The 12,520-nt window shown below is 40.6% G+C and overlaps 1 protein-coding gene across 1 annotated transcript in view; it reads right to left on the minus strand.

The window, feature by feature from the left end:
• Nucleotides 1-3,619: 3,619 nt before the first annotated feature.
• The window catches only part of LOC120032683 (bMERB domain-containing protein 1-like), a 29,511-nt gene continuing 20,610 nt past the window's right edge, over nucleotides 3,620-12,520 (minus strand). Inside the window, exons 3-6 of the mRNA XM_038978879.1 lie at nucleotides 5,716-5,789; nucleotides 4,727-4,841; nucleotides 4,303-4,373; nucleotides 3,620-3,735 (exon numbers count right to left, since the gene is read on the minus strand). Coding sequence (XP_038834807.1) covers nucleotides 3,620-3,735; nucleotides 4,303-4,373; nucleotides 4,727-4,841; nucleotides 5,716-5,789 — 376 coding nt within the window. The remainder of the gene's footprint in view (nucleotides 3,736-4,302; nucleotides 4,374-4,726; nucleotides 4,842-5,715; nucleotides 5,790-12,520) is intronic.

The following is a 12,520-nucleotide window of genomic DNA, read 5'->3' on the forward strand; positions in this document are numbered from 1 at the left end:
CTGACATTTACTCCTGAGGTGCTGACTTGTTGCACCCTCGACAACTACTGTGATTATTATTATTTGACCATGCTGGTCATTTATGAACATTTGAACATCTTGGCCATGTTCTGTTACAATCTCCACCCGGCATAGCCGGAAGAGGACTGGCCACCCCTCATAGCCTGGTTCCTCTCTAGGTTTCTTCCTAGGTTTTGGCCTTTCTAGGGAGTTTTTCCTAGCCACCATGCTTCTACACCTGCATTGCTTGCTGTTTGGGGTTTTAGGCTGGGTTTCTGTACAGCACTTTGAGATATCAGCTGATGTAAGAAGGGCTATATAAATACATTTGATTTGATTTGATATAGTCATGTGGGTCGTGTCAGCCAGACTACCCCTCTCCTTCCCTCCCGTCGCTAACACAAAATGACCACCTTGTTCTATATGGGAATAAGGGATGAGCGTGGAAAATGGTGCATGATGAAATTGTGTTTTATAATTGAGGTGTGGTGGCGGTACCAACGCTCAATAGCATGTCATAGAAAAGAAAAGGTTAAGGCCCTTGATTTCAGAGGAGACTTCAGAGGGACCCTGATTTCAGAGGAGACTTCAGAGGAACCCTGATTTCAGAGGAGACTTCAGAGGAACCCTAATTTCAGAGGAGACTTCAGAGGAACCCTAATTTCAGAGGAGACTTCAGAGGAACCCTGATTTCAGAGGAGACTTCAGAGGGACCCTGATTTCAGAGAATAAATCAAAAACACACCCAACAGAAACCAGCGTGTGTGTAATGCAGCTCTTTTTTCTCATTGTATACAGTACGTTCGGACTACCTACGCCGTGGTTGCTAGGGCGACGGCTCTCTGCGATGAAGAGCCCTTGATCCCTGTGTGTGGAGTGTACACTCACGACTCCAATTCTGGGTGCTTAGTTAACTCGTCCTGGACACTTGTCATCACCATCACACACTGGAGTGCCCTACTAAGTGCCCTATTACGTACCCACTGTGTTATACAGGAAAGACACAAGTGGAGTCTCGGGCTGAAAAGTTATCATCTCCATGGAGAGGCTTGACACTGAACTGTGGTTCCGTGTTGACACGGACTGCCTAGTAATTACTGACAATTACTGACACAGTTTACAGTAGGCCTATACAGTTTAACATGTCGTCAGTAATAACATGCAGTCAGTAATAATATGCAGTCAGTAATAATATGCTGTCAGTAATAACATGCAGTCAGTAATAACATGCAGTCAGTAATAACATGCAGTCAGTAATAACATGCTGTCAGTAATAACATGTTGTCAGTAATAATATGCAGTCAGTAATAATATGCTGTCAGTAATAACATGCAGTCAGTAATAATATGCAGTCAGTAATAATATGCAGTCAGTAATAACATGCAGTCAGTAATAACATGCAGTCAGTAATAACATGCTGTCAGTAATAACATGTTGTCAGTAATAATATGCAGTCAGTAATAATATGCAGTCAGTAATAACATGCAGTCAGTAATAACATGCTGTCAGTAATAACATGCTGTCAGTAATAATATGCAGTCAGTAATAACATGCTGTCAGTAATAACATGCAGTCAGTAATAACATGCTGTCAGTAATAACATGCTGTCAGTAATAATATGCAGTCAGTAATAATATGCAGTCAGTAATAACATGCAGTCAGTAATAACATGCAGTCAGTAATAATATGCAGTCAGTAATAACATGTTGTCAGTAATAATATGCAGTCAGTAATAATATGCAGTCAGTAATAACATGTTGTCAGTAATAATATGTTGTCAGTAATAATATGCAGTCAGTAATAATATGCAGTCAGTAATAACATGCAGTCAGTAATAATATGCAGTCAGTAATAACATGTTGTCAGTAATAACATGTTGTCAGTAATAATATGCAGTCAGTAATAATATGCAGTCAGTAATAACATGCAGTCAGTAATAACATGCAGTCAGTAATAACATGCAGTCAGTAATAACATGCAGTCAGTAATAACATGCAGTCAGTAATAACATGTTGTCAGTAATAACATGTTGTCAGTAATAATATGCAGTCAGTAATAACATGCAGTCAGTAATAACATGCAGTCAGTAATAACATGCAGTCAGTAATAACATGTTGTCAGTAATAACATGTTGTCAGTAATAATATGCAGTCAGTAATAATATGCAGTCAGTAATAACATGCTGTCAGTAATAACATGCAGTCAGTAATACAGTGTAACAATGTTAGCTGCAGTGAGCTGCAGTTCCACTCAAAATGACTGCTGTTACGGTGGAAACCTTTTCTGCTGATTGGTATACTGTACACTAACCTCTAGTGTGTGTAAAGTCAGCAATGTGGAAGGACGAGTCATTTTGTAGTCCCATAAAAGATATACTTTGAGTGTATGTATTGAATAACAACAACAACAAGAAGAAGAAAGGAAGCGAGTGATGAGTCATCTGTTAAGCTCTGTCGTTCGGTATGTTCAGTCACTCCTAAAGGCCTCTTCATTGGACATAGTTGTCAAGTCTGTGACTAATGACTTATTTTTAGTGAGTTGCTTAAAGTCTGACGTTAGTGTCATGTTATCATCAAACCATAATCTTATCACGAAACGTTAATTAGCCCATCAGTTGCATGTCTGGCTAACGTTGACCTGACAGCATGATTAGGCTGCCATCAATTAACGCTGACTATGAATTAGTGAGCCAGTGGGAAGTCTGTTCAAAAGCAACTACAGTCATTTGAAATGTAAAAGAGTTAGGGAGGCTAAACAGGGCTTAATTAAAGAGATGTATGTATGATGTTCCAATTAGAAAATACTGTACAGTACATCTTCACTGTTGGGTTTAGTCTCATGCATCATAAATAATCATCTACACCGGGGCAGCAATATTTAACATCTGTCACTGGTAGACAAGCATCGTCATTTGATAGCAATATCTGACTCATGCAAATTACGTTTACATCCAATCTCCATGAAGGGACAGGTTCTAGGTATAAAGGTACCAAAGCCAGTGAGATAGTCCAGAATGAACTGCTCTGAGAGCATTGGTGACACCATTGAGAGGCTGGGAGAGGCAGTAGGAGGGACTCTGACAATGATGAATGAGAATAGTCTGATACAGACGACGGAAGATCATTGCACAGCCTCATGGGGGATGAGCCTGATGCGGAGAGGGGACACTGGGTATAGAACCCAACTAGAAGTGCAGATAGGACTGGAGCCCTAATGATGGAGAGATAGATAGATAGAGAGATAGATAGATAGAGAGAGACAGAGACAGAGACAGAGACAGAGACAGAGACAGAGACAGAGACAGAGACAGAGACAGAGACAGAGACAGAGAGAGAGAGAGAGAGAGAGAGAGAGAGAGGAGGGTTGGACAGGTATAGAGACAGGGAGAGAGAGAGAAACAAAGGAGTGAAAGAGAAACACAGCCCAGACGGGATGCAGCATAGACTGGGAGATAAAACACCACCAATCTTATCCTGGCGACATCCCCAACCTATCCTTGAACATTCTCCACTGGCTCGTTGTCTGTCCGTACTTCAAGTGTTACCCGGGTTGGAAAGCTGAAACTGTGATGCAACAGGGTTCTATTTTGGCTCCATGGTAGAGCCCCTGAGGGCCCGGCCTACATGACGGAGCAGGTGAAGCCACAGCACTCCTTCAGCAGGGACAGGCCTGTCTTGGTGAAGGGTGACGAGGTCTGCTGGGCCCTGGACGTTAGCCGTCTGGCTGGAATCTGACCTGGGGAAGAGGAGGTGGAGTCAGTCAGAGGATATGGGGATGTACCAGGTGGAGCACTGGTGATGCTGTAGTAGATCAGACATAATGACACACACATTCAGACTCACCCAGACACAAGGGTACGCAGACACATGCATGCCTTAAGATGATCTGATATGAGCAGAATACACGCTGATGAAAATAAATGTTGCTCGGTGGGGAGCCAGTTCAAAGATGTATGCATTTTTGTGGGTGAAATCCATAGTTTCAAAAAGAAATGCTTCAGTAGGGAAGAAAGAATTTAACAAGAAAGAGGCGCCAAACTGTCCAAAGAAATCGTCATCAAATCAAGGTCACTGACTATTACTGTCTCAAAGCGAATACTTGAAAACGTTGAGACATACAATTGAGCATTTGAATGGAAAATAATAACTCACTATGACTACACACACAAACACACACACACACACACACACACACACACACACACACACACACACACACACACACACACACACACACACACACACACACACACACACACACACACACACACACACACACACACACACACACACACACACACACCTTTCTTCTTGGAGTTTCTGGGGAACTTGGACTGGAGGAAATCAGCCATTTCTTTGTCCTCCTCCCTTTCCCTGTAGAGGAGAGAAAGATGAATGAGTGGAACTTGAAACGCTACATTTCTGTCTGTTCCTGCTAGCGATGACTAAGACTCCATATCCTCATGCCCTTTCTCCCTGGGTGTCTTCACGTACCTCAAAAACGATCAATTATTACCTCGTATTATATTTGTATTTCTGACAGGATGTCACTGAAGACCAAACCAATAAGGGGGAGGGACAAGACAGACGGAACAGAGTTCTGTAACATAGGTGGTTCAGAACCACGCTCCCGTGAGGACTTGGTCTGAGACCTGACGACATACTGTCGCTAACAGTGTTCTGGTGAGCATGACACCTGGTTTTGAACCCCAGTCGGTCACACTTGCCGTAGCCTCTCAAACTCCACATCGTCAACAAGGAAATCTCTGGTCTCCACCAGCTTGTGGATCTGCTGGAGAAGATCCTCCTCTTTCTGTCTGTCCTCGTTGGACTTGTCATTGTCTGTAACAGAAAGATGTGATGAGTTTGATCACTTTGGTCATGATAACGTAATAAATAAATAAATAATCTCATTCCCCAAGTTGAAGTTAACACATTGTAATCATTATTGACACATGACATACATTTTGTGCTTGGTGAAGGATTTAATGATCACACTTACGACTGGATTCAGTCTGTAGTGCTGAAGAGCTGCGCTACAGGGTGATAGAAATTTAAAGGTAATGTTCCCGTGTTAGATGAGACTGCATTCACGGTAAACGCTGCATATTTTGGCTCAATAGGAAATTACCTTTACCTTTAAATTGCTCTAGAGCGCTGAACTTCAGCGATACGGATTGAATCCAGCCTTAATCATTATTTTACAGCACTTACAACCCATGAAAAATCTGAAATCAGAAAATCCACAACAATTTACACATATCACAGGATACAAAGACAATGTCAGTTTCAGTAAGCACAAATTAATTTACCCTGCGTGAGAAAGGCCCCACATGGTCCCAGCTGACTATGAAAGATAGGTATTGTTTGTCGAGAAGTGTTAATGCTTATGACACAACGCTACTTCCTGATTCTGTGTACTCTGAACCTGTAGAGGGTGTGGTGTTGGACAGAGGTCAGGAAGAGATTGTCTGTCCAATCAGAGGCAATCTTTACTGCCATTGACGGCAAGTTTTACAGTATGTCTGGAATTTAACCCTCTACACTCCACTGCACCTTAGTCTGCAGTTCAAGACCTTTCAGTAGTTGACCTATCCATCCAAAACACTATTCTCATACTCATTGCCCTAACTAAAGCGAAGAAAACAATATAAAAAAATAAATAATAATAATAAATAAATAATAGTTGGGCACACAACGTAAACATGGATTATACCTGGTACGGACACCAGTTTCTGGAGCTCCTTCTTGAGGCGAGTGATTTCCTTACACAGCTGAATGTCATCCATCCTAAAGACATAAACATTGAATTATTTTAAAACCCTGCATTATTCAGAATGATTCAGCAAATGGTCCAATCTAAGTTTACATGTATTTATTACATTTTTTTGTCATTTAGCAGACGCTCCTATCCAGAGCGACTTACAGTAGTGAGTGTATACATTTTTGATACCGGTAACCCAGTATCATAGCATCACAGAGCCTACAGACATCCATCACTGTCAGCTAACTGAGAGCCTCACCTCCTCTACCTTTCTACTTGTCAGACAGGATGAACAGGGACCTGCGGTGGGCAAGGTGCAGAATCCCACCCATGTGGCTTCCCAAGCTTCAGAGAACAGCCACTAGACTCAACAGGATTCATCACACTTGGACTGTAACGTTGAACTCTAAAATCATTCCATGAGTTAGAGTTCTTTCAGGTGTGTGATAGAATAATTTGTATGTTTAAGATAATGACTAAAGTATTCCACCCTGAAACCATATAATTGTATGAAATGTGTTAGAGTCATAATCCAATAATGAGTGTGACTAGACTTTTTAAAGACTAGGCCATTGTTACTATTTCGCAAATATGAGCAGGGTATAGTTGAGACATTCAAGGAAAACTGAACTGTCGACTTGTGATAACGGTGAAACTAATAACTGGAAAGAGGCCTCCCCAACCTAGGGAGGAGAAAAACTGTTAGAAATGGCTAGGCTTGCAGAAGATGATGAAACATGTTGCAGAAGAGTGATAAACAATGTATGTGAACTTTGGAAAAATACAGCCCACCTAAAGAGAGGTGGAGTTTCTACTGATGTGAGTTATTTTGTGTGTGTGTGTGTACTATAAAAAGATTGTGTTCTCATTTTGAAGACAGAGCACTCTCTGAATAAAGTATTGATCTATTGCAGACTGAGACTTTGTCTAATTCTTCATTAACCAGAGCCTTACAACCTCTGGGAATTGGTCAAAGCTTGAGTGATAGTTGAGTTCAACCATTGAGATAGCAACATTCTCGTGACAGTGTGACATAAGACTTCTCTGATATTCTCTATAGCGCCACATCAAATACCATTACTGCCTCTGAGCAGCCAGCCTCACATCTCTGATGTTATTTAATGTCAATGGTAGAAAGTCCCCCCCCCCCCCCCCAGCCTGTTTTCAGCTGCCTTTCTCTCTCCCACCACATTATACTGAACCCACTGGCACAGCTTTAAACACAAGGCCTGATTTATTAGATATTTCCTATTGTAAACAGTGTCATCAAAGGCTTAAAACAAGATCCATATATAAAAAAAACACTGCCGAGCTTCCATACAGTCCCTGTGCCAAAACCTCTCTTCTCCAATGAATGAGGAAAGGATTCTCTCGCTCCCTCTCTCTCTCTCTCTCTCCCTCCCTCCATGTAACACTTTCCAAGCATTGCAATACAGGGAGTAGGACAAGGCGCTCTGCTCCATGTGGTTAGACCAGGGATTCTTAAACTTTTTCAGCCTGGGACCCAAATGAGAAAATCTGTGTTTTCCTGGGACCCAAGTTCATAAAAACATGCAACTATAGCTACATATCGGTACATTTCATTGAACTTACGTTTAAAACAAATGCAATATAGACAAAAACAAATGCCAATGAAATGAAATACCCATCTAAATAGCGATTCATGTTTATTTTCCCCCATTAAAAACACTCTTACATATCTGTCTAGGCTGGAATGGTTGGTGTTAAAATACAATAAATCATTTTCATTCTGAACTGGAATAAATTGATCATATCACACAGATGTAGACAAGAAAACAAACAAACAAACGCCCGCCCGCCCGCCCGCCCGCCCGCCCGCCCGCCCGCCCGCACGCGCACACACACACACACACACACACACACACACACACACACACACACACACACACACACACACACACACACACACACACACACACACACACACACACACACACACACACACACACACACACACACACACCTAATGAGAGGTGTGTGGCTGGTTGAAGTTTTCATCAAGAATGTCTATTCTGGGCTCAGTTTTTGACAGTGCAACCTTAAGGTCATGCTCAGCATTGAGTCTGTTTCTGTACTTGTTTTTTAAGAATGCCAGAGTTGAGAAACCTGACTCGCATAGGTATGTGGTGCCAAACTGGATCAGAACATCTACTGCTTTCTCAGCCAGGCAGGAGAACTCTTCCTACTGTACTGTAGATGAGCAACCCAGAACTATGTGAGTGTGTTTGCCTCAAAAAGTATCTTGCATCAATCTGTTCATTCCAGAATAGAAATTATTACTTGTATTTTAATACAGTTCCAACCTATACTTTTTTTCAACAGTAATTTCTACAGTAAGATACACAGTAGGTCTGATAATTTTTCATTTTCATCTGTACTGTTACTTAGGGTTGCACTAAGTACAGTAGCTAACTAACTTGCTTTGGCTAACGTTAGCTAGCTATTAACTGTGTACAAGGGGATTGTTTGAAAGAGAAACTCACATTTACTGCTATGAGCGATAGTACTCCCTTATATCTGCTTATCATCACCTGTTAGAAAATGACAACAATGCTAGACCAAGGTAAAGACAGTTTCAAGAAGGATATTCGACGGATATTCGCACTTTCAAACCTCAATAGCTTTCAAACCACTTGAGCCACAGACTCCAAATAATTGTCATGATGTTGGAAAAATTGGCCACAATATTGCACAGGTCTTATTTTCACGCTTTAGACATTAATTAGCTTTCCAAAGCTAATAAACATGTGGAAATGTGAGCAGCATTTTGTATTCCTAGTTGAATTAGTTAGGGAGAGTAAACAAAGTATTATTTAATAAAAATGACACCGAACAAAACAATAAACACTACAAAAACAAACCATGAAGCTAAAGGCAATGTGCCCTAAACAAAGTAAACTTCCCACAAAGACAGGTGGAAAAAAGAGCTACCTAAGTATGGTTCTCAATCAGAGACAACGATAGACAGCTGCCTCTGATTGAGAACCACACCCGGCCAAACACAAAGAAATAGAAAACATAGAAATTAAGAAACTAGAATTCCCACCCTAGTCACACCCTGGCCTAACCAAAATAGAGAATAAAAGCCTCTCTATGGCCAGGGCGTGACAGCACTGTCATCTGTGATCTTTGTGATATGACTTTCTTTAAGCACGTACTGATGAAACTGTCACTTAATATTTTTTTCTTAAAGTCTACAAACGCTCTACATTTATTCACTCTGTGATAGGGTTGGATCCTATATGCTACTTTTATTATTGTCCTCTAAATGGTTCAGTGCCTATAATTTATTCTGTGTGTATAATGGGGCATAAAGGAAATTACCTCTACTAAGAAATTACTACTAGATTATAGTAATAAGGAAAACAGCATACAAATTTGGCTTGTGTATTCATTTGCCTATAACTAATCATAATTCCATTATGTTTACATAAAACAGAGAATACTTCAAAATGAGAAGATCCTGCCATGGAAAAGACGACTGGGCGGACATAAAGTGGAAAGGAGGGGAAATAACTCCCACCATGCAGCAGGACACCTTCAGCTGCAGGGTCTTTGTAATGCGGGTTTGATAGTTATATTTTCAATAATGAATGGTTAGCTGTTATGTGACAATTAGGTCAAAAACTCTATTTTATTTTTTGGTGTAGATGGCCAAGGAAGTTGCACAGAACTTTCCCAACATCCCCTCCCAAATTGATATGGAACCTTCAAAACCACATGGAGCAACTGCGAAAAGAAATGGCTGAGGATATACTAAAAATGTCTGGTATGTAATGACATTTCATTCAAAGTAAATGTAAATTCTTTATTTTTATGCGATAAAGAACCTGGATGTGGCCCAAAGACTGACTGGGTTAGTAACTTTATTTAACATGTTTATAATCTTTTGACAACAGTGACGGCATGTAAGACAATTTATGATATAACACAATGGATGGCTAATTCGTCATTCGTCATACTGTATTGATATTTGATATTATTTATAACGTGTTACGCTTTGTTTTGTTTTGATTGAATGTTTTGCATGCCAACGGTGGTTCCATGTGCTGTAACTAGGAATGAAGACAAACGAGTTCAACAGAGTAAAGAACACAAACTGGAAGTGCAGTCTTTGTTGTTGAAAATGTATGCTATACCCCATCCACACTGAAGAGGCTCTGAAATGTACATCAACCAGGGATAAAGAAAAAGTTAACACTGTGAAATGTTTCATACTTTATTGAAGTTAAGTGTCTGTTGACATGTTGGAAAAGATTAAAGGTCTACAATTTCTGTTTAATTTGTCAATATTACATTTTTATTCATTGATTTACTGGCCACCATTACTGTGGTTACATGTTAAGTATATGTATTGACCAGCAAACCCACTGCAGTCTACCTCACTAGCTCACTCTTCATCCCTGCTTTGGACAATTAATAGCATGACTATCATACTTTGCAATTTTCCTTTATGGTTGATATTAACGACGAAAGGAGATATTATCTGTCTCTCTCCTATTGTGTTCCGCTTTTAAATACTGTGGAAAAATAAAAAAAACTGGGAAAATAAGTACTTAGAACTACCAATTATTGTAGATAAATATTAAAGATAAGGGTAAACACAACACTGGACTGAACCCCCTAATTGTCAAACTAATATTAATGTGCAACAATATAGAAGATACATGACCAGAGGTTATGCAATATGGGTGTATATCCACTGCATGCTTCTTAGGTGTGTAATTGACAAGACTAAGGAGCTATTGCAAATTTGAAACTATGAAAAATGCACGTTACACCGTGTGATTTTACAGTACACAAACAAGAGTGTGTAATATAGAAGGGTAGTCAGCGGACATTAGGTCACATGACCAAGGAGCTGTTGAAATTTTACATTTGGAAAAAGGTATGTAAAACCATGTGAGATAAAAATTGACAAACTAAAGGGTGTGCAATGTGTAGGGGCACTGAGTGGACATTCTGAACCTTGTTTGAAGTCACTAGATCACATGACCACGGAGCTATTGATATTTTACATTTTGAAAAATGCATGTAAAACCATGTGAGATGAAAATGGACAAACTAAAGGGTGTGCAATGTGTGTCTATGACATCGCGTTAGCTACAACCAGTTTTGAAAGTGTTAGGAGTAATGGTTAAAGAGCTATTGAAATTTTTAAAATTTGATTTTCACTATGTTGACGGTCCCTAACTGCTGTTGGTGGACGTAAGGAAAACTACAGGCGAATATCCAACCTGAAACTGTCTTTACCTCGGGCAACGCTAGCTGACTTACTTTTCCACTGTCGAAGCACTGTGCCCCGACCAAAAAAGTGGAGCCGTAACGTTATACCCTGTCAGAAATTGTAAATTGAGCTTCGTAGTATTCAATACCCTGAAGAAAGGTGAAGTATGAACCCACCCACACCCGTGTACACCTACACCTTGCACCGTATTCCCATCATTCTCCTGATCCTCAAACCAGAGCTCAAATGAGACTGATGTTTCTGCAGATATATTTTAACCACAGAATTAGATTGTGATTCTAAACACAGAGGTTAGAGTCCTCTTATCCACGAGAGAAGTCTGTTCAGTGAAATACTGTTTCTTCAATCGGATCCTTCATCTCCTTAGTTGTTGTAATTATGTTCCTATTTATCCTTTGAGAAGCCTTTGCTGCCAAACGGGAGGTTGCGTCAATTGAACTGACTTCAACAAACGTGGAGTGACTGCACGGATGCCCTTTGATGATCATTTAAGTTCGGATAAACTTGCTAAGGCAATAATTAAACTTTGGGCAATTGATGTTGTTCATAACCACTTTGTAGGTGTTCTGAAATAACTACCTGGGTTTACCGTCATGCTTTGAATGTTTGATCAGGACGTGTCGTTTTCATTTGTTCGTTTTGAGCTACTCATTACTAAGCACTTCCCATCACAAAACACATTGTGGGCGCATCTCGTTATTTCTCAAAGTTTGTATGAAACCAAGCGAGTGAGAATGGCAAGTCAGTGGCTGACAGCGCATCATCTGCTGCTGAACCACAACCCTGCAGCGTGTGGGTCGCGGAGTGATCTTCAATAAAACTGCAGAAAAAAGATCTCGTAAACAGCAAAGCAGAAGGCATGTCCCTCCCACTCGCGCAGCTGGCAAATTGAGCAGAGACCCAGCTGCTAAGCAGAGAGCGCACTGAACAGAGAGTGCAGTTGCATTTGGCAAAATCAGTTCCAGTAATGAATGAAATAATTATACATTTACTCTGACACGTCGTGACCCACCATTAACAGGTCCTTTAAAAAAGGCTGGGTTAGACAAACATCCAGGTCCTCGTCAGAAGAGAGCAAATAAGTAGTGCCGCTGCCGGGAGGAAGACAGAAAAGAGGAAACCACCAGATATTCAGTTCTCTTACTGGCTGTTAGCAGGGTATCAGTGTTTACACATGCACTTACTTGCACACCTGTAGAATGATGATGGAGAGGATGGCTGATATTTTACTTGCTCCTAACCAACTGTGCTATTTTAATCATTTATAGCTAAGCTAAGGCTAGTTTTTTCATGCAGAAATTTGCATCCTGTTGCACAAACTCAAAAAAGTTCTGGGACACTGTAAAGTCAATTGAGAATAAGAGCACCTCCTCCCAGCTGCCCACTGCACTGAGGCTAGGAAACACTGTCACCACCGATAAATCCACTATAATTGAGAATTTCAATAAGCATTTTTCTACAGCTGGCCATGCTTTCCACCTGGCTACC

Source organism: Salvelinus namaycush, chromosome 39 (genome assembly GCF_016432855.1).
Source record: "Salvelinus namaycush isolate Seneca chromosome 39, SaNama_1.0, whole genome shotgun sequence".
Lineage (NCBI taxonomy): Eukaryota > Metazoa > Chordata > Actinopteri > Salmoniformes > Salmonidae > Salvelinus > Salvelinus namaycush.